Source organism: Hypanus sabinus, chromosome 6 (genome assembly GCF_030144855.1).
Source record: "Hypanus sabinus isolate sHypSab1 chromosome 6, sHypSab1.hap1, whole genome shotgun sequence".
In the NCBI taxonomy this organism is placed as follows: domain Eukaryota; kingdom Metazoa; phylum Chordata; class Chondrichthyes; order Myliobatiformes; family Dasyatidae; genus Hypanus; species Hypanus sabinus.
In genome coordinates, this window is record NC_082711.1 from 166,307,631 (window position 1) to 166,331,664 (window position 24,034).

General features: G+C 43.5%; 1 protein-coding gene across 7 annotated transcripts in view; it reads left to right on the plus strand.

The window, feature by feature from the left end:
* The window catches only part of cuedc1b (CUE domain containing 1b), a 133,725-nt gene extending 109,935 nt beyond the window's left edge, over positions 1 to 23,790 (plus strand). For 5 of the 7 annotated variants that reach the window (XM_059973394.1, XM_059973398.1, XM_059973395.1 and 2 more), the window contains exons 7-11: positions 2,221 to 2,310; positions 3,394 to 3,487; positions 5,089 to 5,147; positions 8,532 to 8,601; positions 12,824 to 23,790. In XM_059973394.1, coding sequence (XP_059829377.1) covers positions 2,221 to 2,310; positions 3,394 to 3,487; positions 5,089 to 5,147; positions 8,532 to 8,601; position 12,824 — 314 coding nt within the window. In that variant the 3' untranslated portion in view covers positions 12,825 to 23,790. Of the gene's footprint in view, positions 1 to 916; positions 2,311 to 3,393; positions 3,488 to 5,088; positions 5,148 to 8,531; positions 8,602 to 12,823 lie in introns of those variants that run through there. The other 2 variants (XM_059973399.1, XR_009512836.1) reach the window with 2 other exon arrangements.
* The last annotated feature ends 244 nt before the right edge of the window (positions 23,791 to 24,034 follow it).

Below are 24,034 nucleotides of genomic sequence, written 5' to 3' on the forward strand. Positions count from 1 at the left end.
CCACCCTCAGGCTGAAGAAACTCCTCCTGGTCTCTGTTTCCCTCGGGCACTGTTGGTCAATTCTTTTAACCCCCACCCAACTCTACATGGAAGCTGAATGCTGGAGCATTATCTGAGCCCAGGATTGAGTTTACATTACATTACCTGGCTGAATGAGCCCCCACACAGGATTGACCCTGCACCCCTTGATAAACCAGCCCTGAACTGAGCCACGGTGGGGACGCAGGAAACTGGGAGAAGCTCGGCAGGTCGGGCAGCATCTGTGAAAGGAAATGGTGGGGTCAGGACCCTCTGTCTGGACTCCAGATGAAGTCCTAGCCTGGTTCATTTGCAAGAAAAGGTGACTATGTAAGCACTTTGTTAATAAATTCACGTTGAATTTGCGTCCCAACCCATTGTCCATCTCCCTCCACAGTTGCTTCCTGATCCGCTGAGTTCCTCCTGGCATTGAATCATAGAAAACTACAGCACAGAAACTGGCCCTTTGGACCATCTAGTCCGTGCTGTACCATTCCCATCAACCTGCACCTCCATAGCCCTCCGAACAACTCCCATCTACGTACCTATCCAAATTTCTTTTCCAAGTGTTGAAATCAAAATCACATCCATCATTTGTTCCGGCAGCTTGTTCCACAATTTCACCACCCTCTGGGTGAAGAAGTTTCCCCTCATGTTCCCCTTAAGCATTTCACCTTTCACCCTTGACCCTTGACCTCTAGATCTAGTCCCACTGAACATCAGTGGAAAAATCCTGCTTGCATTTACCCTATCTATCGGTACCCCTCATAATTTTTATATACCCCGATCAAAATACCCTCTCAATCTTCTATGTTCTAAGGAATACAGTTGTAACCTATTCAATCTTTCCTTATAACATTCTTTCAAAGTTATTTACAAGCTTACATCTTTTCTGTAGGTGAACAAAACTGCACACAATACTACTTGTTTCTTGCCCGAGACGAGCCAGTCCTGGCTCGAAGAGCTCAGCTACTTGTAACCTTTCCCAGTACGTCTTCAGCAGAAGAAAGCGTAACCTTGAACCAAATTGTCAGTGATCCTATTTCAGGACGATATCCCCATGCAGAGCCCCCGGCTGTACCGTGGTGTCTGTGTTAACTGTGACTCAGTGTATTTGAGTCAGCCGCTGGTGGATTTGATTTCTTGCTGCGGAGATCTGAGCACAGGAATCCGGGCGAACACTCCTGTGGGGTACTGGGGAGTGCAGCTGCATCGAGCACTTTAGTTTTCAGGTGACACACGAGTCTCAAACTGCATCTGCCTTCTCAAGATTCCATTGGACCACTTTGAAGACCCAGAAGATGACCAAAGTTGATCCCTCATCTGATATTTTTAACACAGGTTACCAGGTCATAAAGATTAAAGCAACCCGCACAAAATGCTGGAGGAACTCAGCAGGCCAGGCATATCTATGGAAAAAAAGTACAGTCGACCTTTCGGCAGGACGCGTTTTGTGTGTGTTGCTTGGATTTCCAGCATCTGCTGTTTCTCTTGTTTGTAATAAAGATTAAAGATTAGCTTTACGTGTCACGTGTACATTGAAATCTCTAGTGTAATTCATTGTTTGCGTCAACAAACAACACATTCTAATTTGTGCTGGGGGCAGCCCGCAATTCCTTCTGGCACCAACATCGTGTGCCCACAACTTACTCACCCTAGCCTGAACGTCTTTGCAATGTGGGAGGAAACCGGAGCACCCAGAGGACACCCACCCTGTCATGGGGAGAACGTACGGATTCCTCACAGGCAGTGGCAGGAATTGAACTCTGGTTGTTTGTGCTGACCGCTATGATACAGGGCCGCCCCATTAACACACTGCGCAGGCCAATTCCTTAACTCCGAATGTGCTCAGAATACGTCAGTGTGCTGCCTTAAAACTTTTCATTAAAGTTCCAGAAGGCAGGTGAAATAAGGGCCCCTTCCAAGACGTCACTGAAATTTACTTCATTTTCACCCCAAAAAGAAAATAAGAAGAAATTGACAAAAAGAAATAAGAAGAAATTTTAACTACAGTCCGGACCAGTCGTTACAGAATAATTTAAGGTCGGATGTGCTGACAGCACTGAAATGGATAGAAGTAACTGGCAGCCCTCCAGTGGTTTGCGTGCTGGGGCCAGGCGTGCCTTATTGCTGTGATGAAGAGCCAGGATGATGAGAGGCAAGTGTTTTGAAGCAAATGTTAACTCCTTCTACTCCTTGCAGCTGAATCCGGTGCCACTGGTGTCGCTGAAGCAAGCGGTGTACCACTTGATGAAGCCTTGTTCAGGGACAAATTAAAACACATGGGAAAATGTGAGTCCTCCTGAAATTATTTTTCATCAACAGGTTGGTGTTTATGCTCTACAGAACCCACCTCCCATCCCGACCCTCCCCCCCCCACCCCTCATCCTACCCTCACTTCTGTCTGTCTCAGTTACCCTGCACCTTCCCTTTTGTCTTGTGCACACTCAGGTACCTATTTGTTAATGCAAGTATCTAAGCAGCCAATCACGTGTCCGCAACTCATTGCATAAAAGCATGCAGACATGGTCAAGAGGTTCAGTTGTTGTTCAGACCAAACATCAGAATGGGGAGGAATCTAATCTTGGAGGCAATTATTGTTGGCATCCGTCTGCCTCAAAGGACAAAGGGTGATGATCATCACCACAAATCTGGGAAATGTATGGAGATCCCGAGATGCCCAGTTGTCAAGATCCCTCTCTCGGCCTCACCAGTGCAGTCCAAAGGGAAGCTTATGCAGCAATAGGTTTGGCACCAGCTTGGCTGCAAGAGCTGCCGGGAGGATGTTCAATGAGATCCAGCTGCCTTGGGGGCTCCACTCCAGATTTGCTGTCTGGGTTTACTCCCGTAGCCTTCGTCTTTCCCGATGCTGCCCACAGGCAGTGGGGCTATTTACCCGTAGCTGGGGGATCTGGTTCACGAGCACCAGGGCGTGTCCACACACTGATGGGCCTGTGTGCTGCGTGTGCAGGGGCCAGACCTCCTCCCCATCCTCTGTAGCTCAGCCCGAGTCCGAAAGGAGTTCAGTTTCCGTGCGACGCCAGCGAGGAAGCACTATGAGGGGCTTGCTGTTGGAGAGGGTGTGTACTGGCAGGGAGGGACTTACACATTCAGCTCTCCCTTTCACAAGACTGTTAGCCAGCGGTGGAAGATGGAAGTGAGAGTGAAAAGCACTACTGTATCCCCTACACTACCACACTGGACACATCACAAATGCAGCATAAGTGATAGTGACACACATATCAAAAGGAAATAGCACAAAAACCAGTTTATTTTGCATTCTCTGTTTGTTTAAGTGAATGTCAGTCATGTGATCTCTGATAATTCTATCTTGACCAAACATAAGGGGACTGACGCATTACTTCCTCTCTGCAGCCACGCGGAAGAAGCTCTTCGAGCTGGCGCGTGCTTTCTCTGAGAAGACGAAGATGAGGAAGCTGAAGCGAAAGCATTCCTTAAAACATCACACGTATCCTTGGCAGGTTGTGTTTCCAATGGAACCAGCACTGGGGAAACAGGAAACTTCAGAAGACAGTGACAATAACAAGCCGGGCTCGGAATAAAGATGAAAGATAATGTTAGTTTTATTTGTCACATGTACATTGAAAGGTTGAAGCAAACTTTGAAATGTGTTGTTTGTGTCAAGTACCAACACAGTCCAAGGATGTGCTGGGGGCAAGCCTGCAAGAGCTGCTGTGCTTCTGGGACTAACATAACGTGCCCAAGACTCACTCATCTAACCTGTTTGTCTTTGGACTGTGGGAGGAAGCCAGAGCACCCAGAGGAAATCCACGCAGTCATGGGGAGAACGTGCAAACTCCTCGCAGACAGCGGCAGGAATTGATTCCCAATCTTCTGGTCATCAACGCTGCACAGTGTTACACTACCATGCCACCCTAAATACTGTGGTTAAGTTACAGCAGTGCTTGTAGCTTAACGCGCAGTACTTTGGGTACACAGATAGAGCAAGGGGGATAAATAGCCCTGTAGGATGGAGTTGTGGCTGCACAGAAGAAAGTCATGGACTTAATATTTCTCCTCCTTTTTCTGATGGAGAACTGAGTGACAGGCCCAACCTAACAGCACATGGCCACATGGGAATGATACAGACTGAAGCTGTTGGCCTAACTTGTATATGCTGCATTGACTCCATATGAGGAGTGATTGATGGCTCCGGGCCTGTACTCGCTGGAATTCAGAAGAATGAGAAAGAGTATCTCACTGAAACCCAGCAAATGTTGAAAGTTTTTGACAGAGTGGACGTGAAGAGGATGATTTGTATAATGGCGGAGTCTAGGACCAGAGGGCACATCCTCAGAGTAGAGCAGGAGTTCCCAGCCTGGAATCCATGCACCCCTAGGTTAATGGTAAGGGTCCATGGCATAAAAATGGTTGGGAACTCAATAGAGGGATGTCAATTTGGAATGGAGGTGAGGGGGAATTTCTTTAACCAGAGGGTGGTGAATCTGTGGTATTCCTTGCTGGAGATGACTGTTGAGGCCAAGTTATTGGGTATATTTCAAGCAGAGGTTGATAGATTCTTGATTCATAATAGCATGAAGGGTTACAGGGAGAAGGCAGGAGATTGGGGCTGAGAGGGAAAATTGCATCAGCCATGATGAAATGGCGGAGCAGACTCAATGGGCCAAATGGCCTAATTCTGCTGCTATATCTTATGGACCCAAAGTCCTATAGTTTCCCTTGATGTGCTTTGCAGGATTTGTTAACTAAGGCCTCTGTTTTGAAGAGGAGCTTGGGTGGCCATCAAGCTTAAACATTAATGCCAATACTCTGTCCACAGATGTTGCCTGACCTGCTGGTTATTTTTCAGTTATTTTGGATTTCCTGCTGCTGCCTTCCAAATGGATTGTCAGGCCACCGTTCTGTTGCTCTGTATGGAATCTTGCTGTGCCTTAACAGAAGGCCCCCATTCATTGGCTGGAAAGTAGTTAGTGACCACCCGAATGGGATGTGACTGGTCTGGCCCAAAGGCAACGTTAATCATTTCTGTTTATTGCCGCCAAGTCCAGGGCTTGTGTGTGTTTTTCCTTTACCCATTTGGCAACGCAGTCTCGGAACAGCACCCTCAACAGCAAATCTCTTGGATGACGTGGAAGGGAATTCTTGTGGTAAGGATAAATTTGCACATTTTATTGCGATTGTTCTCTTTCACTAGCAGTGAGGATCCAGCATGCTTTGGGGTGGCATGCCCCAGTGTTAGTGTTGGTCCAGCCAGTGCCTCTGTCGTTGGAGGCAGGGTATGGAGTACTGCCCCAGGGGTATCGTCAGTCATGGTTTGTGGGCCACAGTCCATTCTGGGAAAGGAGCAGTGGTGGGTCAATGCCCAACAATCAGAAAACAGTGAGGGAGCCAACTGTAAACCAATACTTCAGTTCCAGATATTATGGACTAGAATCAGAATTGGGATTGATATTAAACTCTTGGACTTGGTCCTCCAGAACATGAAGTGAGTCGACTGACTAATCACAACTATCTGCTGGTTATCCGCCATTTTGAGCAGTCAGCTGACCTGAGTGGTGAGGCATCTTTCCACGTCCTGGATACCGATTCCAGACTGTCCATTGGTTTCTTTCATTGTGTGACAGAACCTGGAACTCACCAACTCATCCTGCATTTACTACCCAGCCCTATCTACACTGGAACAGAGTTCCCTATAGAGGGCAGTCAACAGTGAACCACATTGGGTCAAAAATCATGCAAGGCCCAGAGTGGAGAAAGGAGTAAACTTCCTTCCCTGAAGGATGTTAATGGACTGACTGTGTCCTACAGTGATCCAGCAGTTCTACCATCACCATTACCACTTACCATTACTAACTGGAATGAGTTGTCAGTGGAAGTCATGGAAATGTGTTTGATTTCAGCACTTATGAGAAGTTTGGTTAAGTACATGGATGGGAGGCCTATGGATGACATGGGCTGAAGGGCCTGTATGTGCTGTAATACTGTATGACCATCGAATATTGAAAGCCTCGGATGGATTGGACATGGAGAGGATGTTTCCTATAGTGGAGGAGTCTAGGACCAGAAGGCATGGTCTCAGAATAGAAGGACGTCCCTTTAGAACAGAGATAAAGAGGAATTTCTTTAGTCTGAGGGTGGTGTATCTGTGGAATTCATTGCCACAGACGGCTGTGGAGGCCAAGTCATTCGGTATATTTAAAGTGGAGGTTGAAAAGTTCCTGATTAGTAAGGGTGTCAAAGGTACGGGGAGAATGCAGAAGAAGGGTGTTGAGGGATAATCAATCAGCCATGATGAGATGGCGGAGCAGACTCGATAGGCTGAATGGCCTAATTCAGCTCCTATGTCTTATGGGCTTTAAGTCTTTCTTTGAGATTTATATAGTTATTTTAGTTTTAAGTTCTCTGTGTCATTTTACGATTTGAATCTCAGTCTTCAGATAAGTGACTCATTTTCCTGGGTACCAGTCCTCTAACTTAACCACATTCCTCTGTTACCCACAACTTTCTCCTGACTCCTGATTAAAACTAAGACTCTGCACTCTGCAGGAATTCTTCAAATTCCTCTTGAAGACAGCGATGGGATAGCAGGTTATATTAGCCGCAATTTTGAGTGGATGAAAATGAAAAATTAAATTCACCAAGAAGTTTTTTGTTTAAATTTAGTAATACAGCACACTAACAGGCCTTCTGGCTTCAACAAGCCTGCTCTGCCTAGTTACACCCATGTGACCAATTAACCTAGTGTCCTGTACATCTTTGGAATGTGGGAGGAAACCAGAGCACTCAGAGGAAACCCACATGATCACAGGAAGAACTCACAGACAGCAGTGGAAAACGAACCCTGATTCTGGCACTGTGATAACACCAACTCACTAAGCACTGTGCTGTGCTGCTCTCCACCCACACCCAGGTCAAAGGGCAGCCAGTGGAACTCCAGTAACTTCCAGTGCTCTCCGTGTGGAGCTTGCACGCTCCCCACAGATCTTAACCCACATTCCAAAGGTGTGCTGCTCGATAGGTTGCCTGGCCTCTGTATGTTCTTCCTGCTGAAAGTGAGTGTTAGAAAGTTTATTTAGTTAGAAATACAGGGCAGAAGAAGCCTGTCGGGCTCTTCATGCTGCCAGCAACCTGATTTAATCCTAGCTTAGATGTGGGACAATTTACAATGACCAATTAACCCACAAGTAGTGTCTATAATTTGCCTTGTTTATTTGTTACTTGTATCGTCCATGATTTGGGAAGACTCATTTATACTGTAACTATTGCTTATGTATTCTTTCATGTTCAGTTGAAATGTGTATGTTTGTAATCCCATTATCTATGTATCAATTTTATTTTGTTGATATTGATAATGATAATAAAAAGATAAAAGAAAGTAGTGTCTATAAAGTCAGGAGGGGCATAGATAAGATGAATAGTTACATTCTTTCCCCCAGTGTGGAGGAGTCTAAAACTTGAGGGTGTAGTTTTGAGGTGAGAAGGGGAAGAGTTTCACTCAAAGGGAGGTGCGTGCATGGAATCAGCTGTCATTCCTCTGGTAGGTACGATTACAGCAGTTAAAGGCAGTAGGAAGGTGAATGGATAGGAAAAAACTTGAGTGATATGGGCCAAACACTGACTCTCTTACTCGGATGACACACTTTATCAGGTACCCCTGTACACCCTGCTCGCTAATGCAAATACATAATCAGCCAATCATGTAGCAGGAACTCGCCTGCATGCTGTTGTGCGTTATGGTCAAGAGGTTCAGCTTTTGTTTGGACGTGGCTTCAGTGGCGCAGTCGGCTAGAATATGGACGAAATCTAAGTGATTTTGATTGGTGAATGATTGTTGGTGCCAGATGGGGTGGTTTGAGTGTCTCAAACTGCAGATCTCCTGGGATTTTTCACGCACTATAGTCCCTAGAGTATACAGAGAATGGTGCGAAAAATTGAAAACCTCCAGCCAGCAGCGGTTCTGTGGGCGAAAACGGTTTGTCAACGAGAGAGGTCAGAGGAGAATGGCCAGACTGGTTCAAGCTGACAGGAAGACGACAATAATTCAAGTAATGATGCATTACCAGAGTGGTGTACAGAAGAGCATCTCTGATCGAACAACACGTGAACCGTGAAGTGGAAGTATCGGAGGAGCCACCGAGCCTATTTTAAACGGCTACTGAATTCACTGTAATGGAGCATAACATTGAGCACATTGGGGTGTTTTATTTGGGACACTGAAAGGCAGTAGGAAAATGAGTACAGTGTGCAATATGAAGGAGGTGAGAGTGAATTAGGATCAGTGTAAATCTGGGGCTCCCAACTTTATCAATGCCATGGACCCCTACCATTGACCAAGGAGTCTGTGTTCGCCAGCTTTGGAACCCCTGGTGTAAATGGTACTTGATTATTGTTGTGGATCGAGAGAGCTAACTGGCTTCTTTCATGCAGTAGGTGCTTGACAGAAAAAGACGTGAGAACTGTTTTCTTCAGGGAGCAATTGGCACTCTGTTCCTCCATTTCAGATGGCTGATTTCTGCCTGTCTGTCTTTCAGATGAAGATATCCAGTTCAGAAAGCAGACTGTGCAGGAAGAAGATGAAGAAAATAAGGAGGGAGTGTTATGGTAAGCTCAAAGCAAACCACTTTCACTGCTGGCAGCCTGAGTCTGGGATCTCTGATCCAGAGACGTGAGGTTCAGTCTTGCTTGGCAGCTGGAGTGTTTTAAGTGCTTGAGTAAATCTGGATCATTAGAGCAAAAAAGCTGCTCTCGATAACAGTAACATATCAATCAAAGTTCAAAGTAAATACATTATCAAAGTACATGTATGCCACCATGTACAACCCTGAGATTCATTTTCTTGTGGGCATTCACACTGAGTAGAAAGCAACACAATAGAATCAAATGAAAAACCAGACCCAACAGAAACCGGCAAACAGCCAACGCGCAAAAGACAGCAAACTGCAAATACGGAAAGATAGGGAAAAAAACTGTGATTATAATAAATAAGCAATAAATATCGAAAACATGAGTTGTAGAGTCCTTAAAAGTGAGTCCATAGGTTGTGAAATTGGTTCAGTGTCGGGGTGAGTGAAGTTATCTCCTTTGGTTTGGGAGCCTGATGGCTGAGGGTTAATAACTGTTCCTGAACCTGGTGGCGTGGGTCCTGAGACTCTTGTAGTTCCTTCCTTATGGTGGCAGTGAGAAGAGAGCATGACCTGGGTGGTGAGAGACCCCGAAGATATCAAAAAAAAAGATAGAAGACATGCTACTTTCTTGGAACGTTGCTCCGTATAAATATGCTGAATGGAGGGGATGGCTCTTCCTGTGATAGACTGGGCCATATCCACTACTTTTTGTATATTTTTCTTCCCGTTCAAGGGCGTTGGTGTTTCAATACCAGGTCATGGTGTAACCGGTCAGTGTACTTTCTACCGTGCATCTATGAAAGTTTGTCAAAGTTTTAGATGTTAGATTGTCGTTTAAAAACCTAGCTATTTCAATAGTGTCAGCCAGGGAAGAAGACCCACCTTCCTCACCTGTTCAGGTCCATAATTGATTCCAGGTCCACCAACTTGATGAGTGTTCCATTTCCAACTCAGTTCAAAGCTCTTTAGGGGTGGGGAATAAGTGCTGACACTGTCATTAGTTCCCATGTCCACTAAACAAATAAGAAACTTTGAAATAACATCAATTTACAAAGTAAGTTCCTTTACTGGAAAGCACCTTGAAGTTCAAGTTTATTGTCATTCAACCGTATACATGGAAACCTCCAAATGAAGCAATGTTCCTCCGGACCAAGGTGCACAAAACAGTACAAGTAACTCACACACAACATGTAAGTTAATATTACCACAAATAATATATTCCAAAAGATTGTCCTCTAGCATAAGATACATTTAGGGCACATTAAAAAGTAAGTAATATAATGCTACTGGTGCTTCATACATAACGAGACCTGGGTGGTGGCAGGGAGTTTAGTTGTCTTATGGCCTTGGGGAAGAACTCTTTCCCATCCTGAGAGTACTTGTCCTAATGCTATGGTACTTCCTGCCTGATGGTCAAAGAGATTGTGGGATGAATGGGAGAGATCCTTGACAATGCTAAAGGCAGTGCTCCTGATAAATATCTTGGATGGGTGGAAGAGAGACCCCGATGATGAAGAACACGTTACTTTCCGATTCACTGTCCATTAATTCCACACTAAAACCGCTTCAAGATGATCAGCTGACCCAATAATGCAAAATTCCTTTAAGAAACGTGTATAAGATGATGAGAGGCATTGATCGTGTGGAGAGTCAGAGGCTTTTTCCCAGGGCTGAAATGGCTAACACGACAGGGCACAGTTTTAAGGTGCTTGAAAGTAGGTACAGAGGAGATGGCGGGGGCAAGTATTTAAGCAGAGAGTGGTGAGTGTGTGGAATGGGTTGCCGGTGACTGTGGTGGAGGCAGATGTAGCAGGGTCTTTTAAGAGTCTCCTGGATAGGTACGTGAAGCTTAGTAAAATAAAGGGCTATGGGTAAGCCTAGTGATTTCTAAAGTAAGTACATGTTCGGCACAGCATTGTGGGCCGAAGGGCCTGTATTGTGCTGTAGGTTTTCTATGTTTCTATGAACTTTTCTCTTGTACCAATGCAGTCTCACTCTTTCGGTTGCTAGCTGTCTAGGTTGCAGAGCTGCTCCTGAGAAGTGGGCACAGTCGGTGATAGTGACACTCCTGCTGCAGTACTGTGGGGGTACTGCACTGATAAAGGGTATGATTCGGAATGAACCTTTGGCCCCTGACAGATGAATGTAGCAGTTGCCTGGCCAGTTTCATCCCTCAGTGTCATTCGGCCAGTTTGTCTGTTCACTATTACAATGCTGTTTATAGAGGCTTTGTCTCTGTAAAGTGGCTACCACATTTTGCATAGGACAGTACGGCACAGTACAGGCCCTTCAGCCCACAATGTTGTGCTGACCTTGTATTCTACTCCAATCTAACCCTTCCCCTGCTTATGGGCTCACTTTCAAGGACTCTTCGTCTCATCTTCTCTATTTATTGATTATTTGTTTTATTTATTATTATTATTATTAGTATTTCTGTTTTGTATTTACATAGTTTGTTGTCTTTTGCACACTGGCTGCCTGCCCTGTTGGTGAGATCTTTCATTGAATCTATTGGATTCACTGAGTATGCTTGAAAAATATCTTGGCATTGTATATGGTGACATATATGTCTGCACTTTGATAATAAATGTACTTTGAACTTTAAACTTTCTATACTGTCCATTTTTCTTTCATCCATGTGACTAAGTCTCTTATAATATTTCTGCCTCTTCCACCGACCCTGACAGCGTATTCCAGTCCACGCAGTTCAACTGCTTTGATATTCATGTACTACTTGGGGAAGTTTTGAATATGTGAATATCAACTTCTCCTTCCGGGAAAAAAATTGTTAATAACTCTTTAATTAATGATCATTTCTGCTCAAAATTACCATGGCGTGTGAGAATGTTTTTAGACGGTTCTCGCCAGTTTGGGCACACAATCTCAAAAAGGTTCACCGCCCCTGACCTGCGGATTAAGCTGGAAGAGGAGTCATGTAGTTGACAGGTTAATGAGGGCAAGGAGGGAAAAGGAAGGTAAAGTCTATGAAATGAGGTTGTTAGAAAACGAGAACGTGGAGGAACATAGAAGTTGTGAAATGCAGAGCTGTGGGCAGTATCCTGATTATAATACTCATGGAGAGTAAAACTGGGCCATTGTTACAGATGGGGTTATCGATGGGTGACTTGCAGCAGAACTGAGCAGTTCTGATACAGTCCCTTTGAGATCATTATATCAGGGATGTTCAACGTGAATTTATTATCAAGGTATGTATATGTCACCGTTGATAATCTTGCAGGCATACTCAATAAATCCATAGAATAATAACCATAACCGAATCAATGAAAGACCGCGCCAACTGGGGCATTCAACCAGTGTTAAGGACAACAAACTGTGCAAATACAAAAAGAAAGAAAGAATAATAAATATGCAATAAATATTGAGACAATGAGATGAAGAGTACTTGAAAGTGAGTCCATAGGTTGTGGGAACATTTCAGTGATGGGGCAAGTTAAGTTATCATTTTTGGTTCAAAAGCCTGATGTTTGAGGGGTAGTAACTGTTCATGAACCTGGTGATGTGGCTCCTGAGGCTCCTGGACTTCAGAGAAGAGAGCGTGTCCTGGTTGTGGTTCCCACTGTCCTCTTTCTTCCTCCCTCACCCTCCCGGCAGTTCAACTCTATCTTGTTTTCTCCTTTTGCAGTGCTGATGAATGATATTTGGCTTGAAATCTCTCAACAGACACTGCATGAATAGCTCCAGTTCCTGTTTATATTACAGATCTCCAGCAAGTGTTTTTGTTTTAATTTGTGTTTACTCCTGGCAGAGATATGCATCTTTGATGTTTTCTTTTGACTCTAGTGATGCAGGCTCGGTATCTTTCTCTGGCTTCTCTACACATATACTGTATATCTTTTTTTACTCTTGGGATAATATTCATTAATCTTTTTCTATCCTGTCTCAGTCCCCAGGCAGCTGGTACTGCAGGCGTAAATGAACACAAGTCAGTTTCCTGCAGCCCTAACACCGATGGTAGTTCTTAACGAGCAATATTTAAGCCCCAGAATGATATTCTTGTTGTTCGCTTCACTCAATGGTCCACATGAATTGGAAAACCGCCATGTTCCTTTGTTCCTTTCCACGGATGCTGGATTTCTCCAGTATTTAGTATGTGTTACTCTGGATTTCCGGCATCTGCAGTATCATGAATTTGACCCTGCTTCAGCTGAATGGTTTAATTGTGTTACCTTTTTCCACAGATCCTGACAGCTTTGGACTGAGGGAGCCATGACCAGAGCTTACGCGAAAGAGCACTCATTCACAGATGAAGCTGGTGGCAGTTACTGTACAAACCTTCATCTGCTTTTTATCCATTTTCTGCAGTGATTAAGGCACAATTATGTGTGGGTGGGCGGTGGAGTTGTAGAAATGCAGAAATACCAGTCATCACCTTTGTAAGTCAAAGATTTGAGACACTTGCAGTTCTTTAACTCTGCAGTCCTCAAATCCTAGGTGCATAGATCTTCTAGAGGGGCTCCCAATCTTCCTTTATGCCATGGACCCTTAGCATTAACCGAGGAGTCCGTGGACCCCCAGATGGGAACTCTTGTCTAGACCTTGGTGTTCCCTTCATCTTGACTTACAATGGTAAGAGCACTAGAGAGCTGGGTCTAGTTTTTAACTGTAGCCTTGTGTTCCAATAAATTTTGATAGAAAAGGCCTCCTTCAGGCATTGAACTGTATTTCATATGGACTAATACAAGATTCAACGATGTGTTAATTCTTTAATTTGGTAATTATAATTGTCAAATGATGTCTTGATGTGCCTAATGATGTACTGTATTAATTAACAGGTCTTACAATAGACCAGAACATATAAAATTACGTAAATGCTTCTGTTGTAATTACTGGGACTGTTTTTCCAATTTATTTTTGTTAAGGAATTGTGGAATTGCAAGGTGGATTGTAATGAAGAAGTAGTTGGTGGTTGTAATGAATGTTACAGGTTTGGAACCTGAAGCCTTTACAAAAGTTATGTAATAGTCCAATGACAGTGAATGTGAATGGGGTGCTCGGCCAGCGCAGCTCTTTGTGAGGGAGCTGCCTTGCCAAGTGCAGACGTTAAACCGTTTAACTCGAGGGCAGCACCTATCCACTGAGTTTCAATGTCCCATTACCAGCATCGTAGAGACCTGCCATGATTTGAGTGGCCCTCGGAATCTAAACTGATCTGGAAAATGGTCAAATTGGCAATGTATTGTTTAAACCTTCTGCTGTTCTGGCCCGTTAAGGAAATACAAACATTATCCCAACTGTTTTCACACTCGGGAGTGGCTCTCTCCTGAGTGTTTATTGAAGACTATTTTGGCTAAAAATGACAGCTGAATTTTACCATTTTCTACACTTAATTCACTTTGAAGTGTGTAATATACTGGTTGAAGTAAAATTTTAGAGCCATCTGTGCAGACAGGTGCAGTTGGTTTTCCCTCCTTTGTCGAAGAATTAGTGCAAGAAAAGTAATCCCTCACAGAAAGGGAGAGTGACTATTCAGCATTTGTTGCCTGGTCACGGAACAGTCTGGGCTGGAGTCTGGTAATTAATGAATATCTCCCCATCTGCACTTGCACGGTGCAATGAAATGGGTCATCATTGACATGGCCCTTTAACGTTAAAAGGCAGCTCAGTACAACACAAAATAAAATTGAAATGGATGAGTGTCAATGAATTTGATTGCTGGTGAGATTTGGGGATTGCTGACAAGGTGTACCACAACTGTGTTTGCAGAGAGGCTCCAGCTAAAAGGGCAAAAGGCATTTTGGCTGTAGATTGAAAAGAACGGAAACTTGTAGCGAGAGTGTGAAACTTCCAAGAAGTGAGCTTGTTTTCCTGTTGTAGGTTTAAGTCATTAGAAAGCACTTTGAGGAAATGAAGAAAACTGCAACTATATTTGCCTTTCCAAGTCTCCTTTAACTGTGGCATTCCAGGTACATGATGTGGAAGAAGGGATGTCAGAGCTTTTGCCATAAGCTAATGACTCGTATTGTCAATGGAGCCATACACAATATCAGAGCAGGGGAGAGGTTTAACCACAACGACATGGGCGAGCCCCTCCATCAATCAATTCTCACTAACGTACATGTCCGGGACATCCAGTTCTGAGTGCTAACAGAAGGGGGGAGAAAAACAATAAGTGCTGTGTATTTTTGTCAAATATAAAATGTTCGAAAGGCAGCAGGAAAGGGGGTCTGAATTTGGTTTCCTGCTCCTTGTGTTTGACGTTGATTCTGTTTCACCGTTGTAATCTGTCAGTTTCGGATCAGGAGCGCCAGATTTCCATTGCGGTCGTCTCCCAAGCGAGCTTTGATATATCGTGAGGAGGAAGATGTTCCCCTGGGCATGAGATTTACCGAAGCAGATGTGTTGTTGGTTGTTATGGGTGCTCAGGCCTCTGTGGGATTTAGACCACATCTTGTTTCTATTTAAAAAAAAAATAAGCTGCATCTTCCCCGTCTCAGTGCTGTATCTTGCAGCAGGTTAAATTGTACCAATGATTACCACTGCTGTCCAAAGCAAAAAGTCATGGCTGTTGGCTTAATGTAAGGAATGGAGTCAGTTCTGTTGCAGCTAAAGTAATTTCAAGTAAATTTATTATCAAAGTACGTGTATGTCACTATAAACTACCCTGAGCTTCATTTTCTTGCAGGCATTCAAGATAGTATGAAGAAATGCAATAGAGTCAATGAAAAACTACACACAAAGACTGACAAACAACAAATGTGCAAATACACAAAAACGTACACAATACTGAGAACATGAGTTGTAGAATCCCTGAAAGTGAGTCCGTAGGCTGTGGAATCAGTTCAGTGTTCGGGTGAGTGAGGTTATCCACACTGGTTCAGGAGCTGGTGATTGTAGCATAATAACTGTTCCTGAAGCTGGTGGTGTGGGACCTACAGCTCCTGTACCTCCTTCCCGATGACAGCAGCAAGAAGAGAGCATGGCCTGGATGATAGAGGGGTCCTTGATGATGGAAGCTGCTCTTTTATGGCAGTGCTCCTTGTAGTTCCTGAACCTGATGGTGTGCATCACAACCATCTCAAAATCAAGGCAACTTTATCTATCTGTTGTATCTAGGCAATTTCCATAAGATACCAAAGTACCTGTACTTAAGGAATGAAAGGTTCCAAATGTACCTTAGTGGCTGCCCATGGTGCTTCATTGGTGGAGGCCTGGAGGTATCTGTGGTCACCAGCAACCTTGCAGGACCATGAAATGGAAGGAGTGGAGATCAAGCTTTTTAAATATAATGGGTGAATTCAGTGAGTAAGGAACAGAAGTTCAGGGTATTGGACTCTTTTGATACACAAGTGTGATTGGGTCAACTTCCGAACGCAAGATGCTCAGAACTTCATTACAGAGAGTGAAGAGAGCGAGGGACCGGGGGTTCCCACTTGTTACCCAAAGCACAGTCAGCAAGGCAGAGCTGTGACAAATCTGGGAAATCATAGAAGTGAAGAGATTTCTGGCGCAAGTCAGCCACTGGGCCAATCATACCCACACTCGATAATACTGAACTAACTGTAGTCCTGGAGCTTGTGAGAGAGCTTTTTAAAATGATTTTCCCTCCATCCTGATTTCAGACGAGTTCCAGATCCCTGCCCCTTTGGTGAGTAAAATAATTTTTCCCAACTTCCTTTTTTTTTTGATCCATGTCCCTCAATTCATTACCCCCTAGTTAGTGTTCAGGGAAGTGTCTTCTTTCTGCTTGGTTTCTTAAATTTACATGTCACAACTAAATTTGTCTGCCACCCATGCTCCAGGGAAGCAACCCCAGTCCGGACAACGTCTTCTCACAGTTACTGTCATTTTGGCAACGATTCCTGTAGATTGACTGCATTCTCTCTAGTGCTGTCACATCCTTCCTGTACTGTGATGCCCAGAACTATACACAGTGCCTCTGTCACACCTGCCTCCATTGCTACCCCCGGCAGTGCATTTCCAGCCACTCCAAAGTTCAAACTACATTTATCATCAAAGCTTACAACCTTGAGACTCGTCTCCTTACAGGCAGCCACAAAACAAAGAAACCCAAAAGGACCCCTTTTTTTAAAAAAAGACCATCGAACACTCAGTGTGATAAATCAGGCATGCAAATAGCATCCGCAAGGAGAATCTGTCCACAGATCCTCAGTTTAGCGCAGAGCCAAGTAAACGAGCTGAACTGGCCTGTCCTTCGGCTCGGGTCTCAACACCCCGACCTTTTTCTTTCTGGTCCAGTGTCTAAATCGTCGTCCAAGCATAGGGTCCAGTGGCTTCAATGCGCTCTGGGGCCTGGACCCAGCCGCCTCGATTTGATCTGATTCAGTCTAGTTCTGCTGCATCAAATTACCTCCAAGTTCACTCCTCGTTTTAAAAAATGCCCCGCACCTCTCCTTTGAATTTTCCCCCCTCACCTAAAATGCATGCCCTTTAGTATTTGGCATTTCAGCCATGTGGTTGGGACTGATACAGGCTGTCTACTCTGTCTCCAATCATTTTTAGAAACTTCTCTAAACTTCATTCTTCACTCAACATTGAAGCAGCTGTTCCTGCTCAACCTCATAGAAATAATTGCATCACATTTTCAAAGCATTTTAGTTTAGCATTGAAATAAACACAGAAAGAGCAGGCTAAGCTAGCCAAGTTAGGTAGTATTGATAACATTCCAGGTCAAACATCTTTCACCAGAGCTTCCAGTGTTTGAAGCATTTTCTGATTTCAAACTTCCAGCATCTGTACTGTTTTTCTTTGAGCTTAGCTTCGCCTGTGACCCTTTCCACTGTTGCACATTCCCCAGATTAAATAGTTTAAAGCTGTTCTGCCACATGCATTGTACTTTGGAGAAATGTTGTTCAAATTCTTTGCTCCATTTATCTGTAACTTGCATTTTGACTACCTTTTGTGATTTGTTCTTCCAAAGCTGTGCAGTTAATTAATTGGGGTATTTGACCGATATTACTTCAGGAATTAATCCTGCCTCTCGCATCATACGCCAGTCGTTTCTGTGAGATCCAGCGACACTGAACTATCTGACTTGCTTTCCAAAACATGCTTGCTGCCTTTTGCAATGGCGCTCAGTTTTCTCTTCTTAGTAGCCGTGCTCGGATAGTCGAGTCAATTCCGTAACGTAGGTGCTTGCAGATTGAGCTCACACCCTCCACGCAGCTCCCTAATTTGGCCGTTCCCCGTGTCAATAAATAGTTGAATCGCTTGGGTTATGCGGCACAAAAACCCATTCTTCAACCCACCATGTCCAGAGAACCTATCTGTTACTAATCCGCTCTCCCAGCACTTGACCGCTAGTCTCTACGTTCTTGGTGATTCAAGTGCTCGTCTAGATACTTAATATTGTGAGACACTCCACCTGCTTGAATACTGCAGACACTGTTTTCCTGATTCCAACCATCCTGGGGTTCAGTAAAAAATTCTTCCTCTGGTTCTCTCAGCCCCTCACCCTTACCGTTTGCTGTCTAGTTTCAGACCTGTCTCCTGTTGGGAAACGTTTCTGAATTGGTTGAAGCGATTTGTCAATGACTACGAGGCAGAGCCTTGTTAATCACCTTCATTGTGCCAATGACTGGACAATTCTGGAGGTGGGCTAACAAGATCTCACTCGGGGTGGGAGTGTAGTTCCAGTATACATTGGGCTGGCAGTATGTTCCTGGAGGCTATATCAGCCCTTGCTGTCATTAAGCCGAGCCCTTTCCCCACACGTGTGCACACCTCTTCAGTTGTAGGGCTTTGAAACAGGCCCTGCAGTCCAACTAAACCCCTCTAAACCTTTCCTGTGCATGTCGCTCTCCAAGTTCCTTTTAAATGTTGTTAATATACACACCACCCTCCCTCCAATAGAAAAAAAAAGTTGCCCCTCAGATTCCTATGAAATCCTCTCCCCTATCACCTTTAACCTATTCCCTCTGGATCTTGCTTTCCCAGCCCTGAGAATCCAATGAGTACATTCACCCTATCCATGCTCCTTAGTCTTATAACTTTTTTAAAAAAGTGAATTATCTGAAGAAAATAGAACAAATAAGTTTTATTTTAAAATGGTGCCTTTTCCTTTTATTGTTTGGGGTTGGTTAAGAGCATTGTTTTTGAAATTGGGCTTTAATTTCTCTAGGCTTGTCACCCATAGAGTATCTGAATCAGATCTATTATCACTGACATGTCATGAAATTAGTTGTCTTGCGGCAGCGGTACAGTGCAATAAATTAAAACAAACTGTAATTACAATGCGATATATATAGTTAGGGTGCCTAAGACTTTTGCACAGCACTGTGGTAATTTTATGTATTGCACCATACTGCAAGAAAAACAAACTTGATGATATATGTGAGTGATGATAATCCCCATTCTGATATGCAAGGAGTAAGTATACAATGTCTGATATTAAATTGAGCCATTGCGTCTCAATAATAGAGTGGGAAAGCGGCAGGGAGAGTGGAATCATGATTGGGAAAAGTGAAAGAGTGCATGAAGCACCAGAGAGACGTCCTATAATGATCAATAAACATTGTTTGGAATCAAATGACCTTGCCTGGTGTCTCAAGGCTGGGTGTGTCTGCACCTACACCAACCCTTCCTGCCCTGGCAACTTCTCTACCACCTGTCCCACACCCCTCCCACGGCGCTCCAGCTTTGCCATTCCCAACATCCTTTGCTCCTGGGAGATTTACAAACTGGCTCTCTGCTCCACGTTGATAAATACAGCACTGTGCAAAAGTCTTAGGCACCCTATCTATATACATGTGCCTAAAATTTGCATAGTACTGTACAGTTCTCTCTGTGTGTGTTAATGTATATATGCATTTATGTATATATATACACACACATTGACAGTGTATATATTATTTTAATTATAGTTTGTTTTAATTTATTGCACTGTACTGCTGCCACAAAACAACAAATTTCATGACATCTGTCAGTGATAACACACACACTCTCTCTCTCTCTCTCACACACATTCACACACACACACTTTCTCACACACACACACACACACACACGCGCGCTTTCACACACTCACTCACACACACACACACACACACACACACACACAGAGTGTATAAATTAAGGGGTGCAAAAAGAGTGCGAGTGTCTTTATTCTGGACGCATCACTGGAGAAGCAGGCACGTTTGTGGTGGTGATGAGTGCACGACAGTGAGGTTTATTGTGGTGAGCTGCTGGGTGATAGCTCTTTCTTAGGGCAGAGCGTTGGGTAAAGTGTTGTTGTGTGTCTCAGCAGAGAAGGGCAGCAATTGGAGGAAGTCACGAACGAAAAAATCTGCAGATGCTGGATGTCTGAGCAACACACACAAAATGCTGGAGGAACTCAGCAGGCCAGGCAGCATCTATGGAAAAGACCAGAAGGGTCTCAGCCTGAAATGCCGACTGTTCTCTCTTCCACAGATACTGCCTGACTTGCCCAGTTCCTCCAGCATTTTGTGGGTGTGTTAATTAGAAGGAGTGAGCTGATGAAGACTGAGAACTGCTCGATACTCAGGTACACATTCCCCAAGCTGCAACCTGAGGAGGGGGGGAGTTGAACAAGTTTACCTCACTTCATCAGCAATAAGTTCAAAAAATCTAGGTAGAGTTTTTGTAAAATAATGCTTCAACCCCTCCCTAGCTGTGAAACGTCACAACTCCTCCAATCCTCTTCACAACAGGTGCCAATTATGATCTGACTTCACACTAAAACAGGCACCGGTTCATTAAATGTTGCTTGTGAAATATACAGATGCCATTTTGCGGCTTCACTAATAACATCTAATTAGTGTGAATCCATACCTGGTGACTAAATCCTCTAACTGGGACGGTTGGAGTTGCTGCCTCCTCCTCCCTGTGTTTACTGTTTTCCCCAATGTATGTTCATAATCTTTGCTCCGTATCTGGTTGTTGTGTTGATCGTGCACAGAGGGGCAGGCCAAAGATTGTCTAATAAAGGCCAAATAGAATTGGAGATTTCTGTGAATCCTTTGTTGTTCTCCCCCCCCCCCCCCCCCCCCCGGGGCTGTTAATGTGTTTAAGGTTTTTCAGTTACATTGGCTGAAGCCACTACATAGATCACCAGAGAGGTTATTTTTCCCATCTTGGCACAAAAGACCGAGAGCCTCATTTACTAAAATTCATTTCTGAAATTTGGCTGTGCATCATCCAATTTTTTTTTTGGTAACTTTTGATATTTGTTACGGAATTCTGCTCTACCCACGGTCTCGGGAAGGTGTGTGTTACTCAGAGGAAGGTTTAGGAGGGGTGTAACTCCACTCTTGGAGAGGCAGGTCACCCTCAGCTTATTCCCTCTTGATCTTAATTCCCCAACGTGGGGATCAGAGTAGTGTGTTCATCCTATCCATGTTCCGTAGTCTTATCATTTTTAACAAGCTTCTATTATCTGAAGAAAATAGAAGAAATATATGTTTTTTTTTTAAAAATGGATCTGTTCCTTCTATTGCCTGGGGTTGGTAACGAGCGTTGTTTTTGAAGTTGGCCTATAAAATCCCTAGGCTTGTCACCTCTTAGGATCTGGATTGGATTTATTATCACTAACCTATATTATGAAATTTATTGGTGAACCTTGTCTTGATCGCTGATTGGTTTAAGGATGCAGGCAGCTGAGTGCACAAGTAAGCGCTGATTTTGGCCTTTTGGCAAACTATTGGACTTAGTTACAGAAAGCCCACGGTCTGTGGGTCATTTGGAAAGTCTCTATATACTCCTAGTCAATTGGACGGCAAGAAAATCATGGGCATGTGAGGGAGATTAGGATATAGGGAAATTAGGGCAGCAGAGTAGTGTAATGGTTAGCATAACGCTTTACAGTACCAGCAACCCAGGTTCAATTCCCACCACTGTCTTGTAAGGAGTTTGTCCATTCTCCCTGTAACCACATGAACTTTCTCCATGTGCTCCGGATTTCTCCCACAGCCCAAAGGTGTACTGGTTGGTGGGTTAATTAGTCATTGTAAATTGTCCCGTGATTAGGCTAGGTCGGGGGTTGCTGGGTGCTGCTGCTCGATGGGTCAGAAGAGTCTGTTCTCAATGGTTCCATACCATTGGTAAATATGAACGTTTCAGATGGACAACAACTCGTGCTTCTATTTCGTTTGACAACTGAAAGTTAACCTTTAACGAGGTCATAGTTTTCCCGGGAACTGACCAAACCCATGAATAGCGCAAACACGAGGAAATGTGCAGATTCTGGAAATTCAAGCAACACACACAAAATGCTGGTGGAACGCAGCAGGCCAGGCAGCATCTATAGAAAGAAGTACAGTCGACGTTTTGGGCCGAGCATTTTGTGTGTGTTGCTTGAACCCGTGAACAAATCTGTTCTCCTTTGGAGATGAGGTGTCAATGGCCTTTTCTCCTTTATTGATGAAGCGTTCTGTCTCACGAAATGAATTGTGACAACTTGGAACAACTGTATATGGTCCTCAGTTAAATATTAATTATCTATAATTGGCTTGCCGTATTTAAGCCCACATACTCTGTTGACAACAGTATATGAATTATGTATTCAGAGTTACATTACACTTACTGAACCTGCTTAACGTGTTGGTTTTGCTAAACAATAGGGATCTGAGACACAGTTTGATTTTGGGAATATTAATTTCCTGTTGTCAGTGCTTTGAAGTTTAAATTTTAAGTGACTAAAACTGAAATGTGCCTGAAACTTAACTAAAATGTAAAATAGGTTTGTATATGATAATTACGGGAAAATTATCAACCTTTGAACCAATTCGTTGACTGCAGTGACCCTGAGGCATTTCAGTGTGATATAATTGGCAGCTTGTCTTTTGACGTTTTTAAAACAAGTATCATTCAGGTCTAACTTCTAGTCTGGGTTGGCATTATCCAACTCAGCTTTAATGTGGGCGGGGGAGAGGATGGAATTTTGTATGTAGCCCCTTTCTCTATAAATCACACCCCCCCCCCCCGCTCCCCATCCTGTCAGGCATCTTGACCCGTCTGTGGTAGAGTCTGCAGATCCCACGTACGCCACCTCAGAACACACCAAACTGGAATGGAAGCAAGTCTTGAGGGACTGTCCAGAAAGAATATGATCATTGGAAGGTGCCCACTTGCGTGCTATGTGCTGGCATGCACTTTGTATGTAAACACACTTACATGCATGGTACATACATCCACACTGACATCACGTGCTGCTTAAGATACAAATTCATACACATTCTCAAAATCACAAAGTAATGACTTTATTATTGAAGTATGTATAGTCACCATGTGCTACGTTGAGATTCATTTTCTAGCAGGTGATCACCAGGAGATAAAGAAATACAATAGAATTTATGAAAAGCTACATAAAGACACTCAGTCACACATAAACACGTGTACATCTCATGCTGGAGGGACAGGAGCTTTCCAGATGCAGGTAGATTAATGGCTTGCTTTGCGTTGCCTGTTGCTCCACCAACTCCCATCCATATCCCATCAGAGGCAGAGCACTGACACATCAGATTGTCTGGCCAACTGCTCTCGTCTTATCTAAGGGCTCTTAAAACCCAAATCTTCAAGCTAGTGTTTACCTCTCCATCTAAACAACAAATTTCACAACATATCTCGGTGATATTAAAGCTTGTTCTGATTTCTGATCCCCTATGCCAATATTCTCTCTTTAGCCTGCTATTGAATCTGATTATGCTGATCTCTGGCAGCTTTGAGGGTATCTCTGCAGATTTAACCCAATTTTAAATCAAGTTTCCTGCCAGTATCTAGCTTTTGAAACAGAGCAATTTGTGATTTGCCTTTAGATAGAGAGAAGAATTTGAAATGGAATAAAAACTTTTATCCAAATTGTTATATTAAAAAAACATTTCTTGAATTAATTTTTTAAAAAGAGAAATGGTATCTTCAAATATGAACTCTAGAGTTCAAATTTGCTTCTGTTGACAGTGGTAAGAATTATAGTAAAATATTTTAACGACAAAAAGTATCTTAAATTTGTATTTGAATATCAAAATGTAGATGGAGATGTGAACTTATGAGCATATTATAAGCCTGTTCTTATTTCAATGTAAAATAAATGTTAAGTATAAAGAGGTTTTAAAATGATTGAGTTTGTCGTTATCTTAGAGATTTCATATTTGATTTTTTTTCTTAATAAACTTAATGATGTTTTGTTTGTCAATAGTGACCTTCATTTAAAATAAAGTTGTGTTGTACTCATGGTCTTTTGTAAGTGACATTTTCTTTTTTGGCACAGTGAAATGAGCGGATTCAATCCAGAACAATTCTGCTGGAAATCCAGAGGCAACACACGCACTCACTCACTCACACACACACACACTCACACACACACACACACACACACACACACACACACACACACACACACACACACACACACACAAACACACACACTCATACACACACAGACACACACACACACACACCACACACTCATACACACA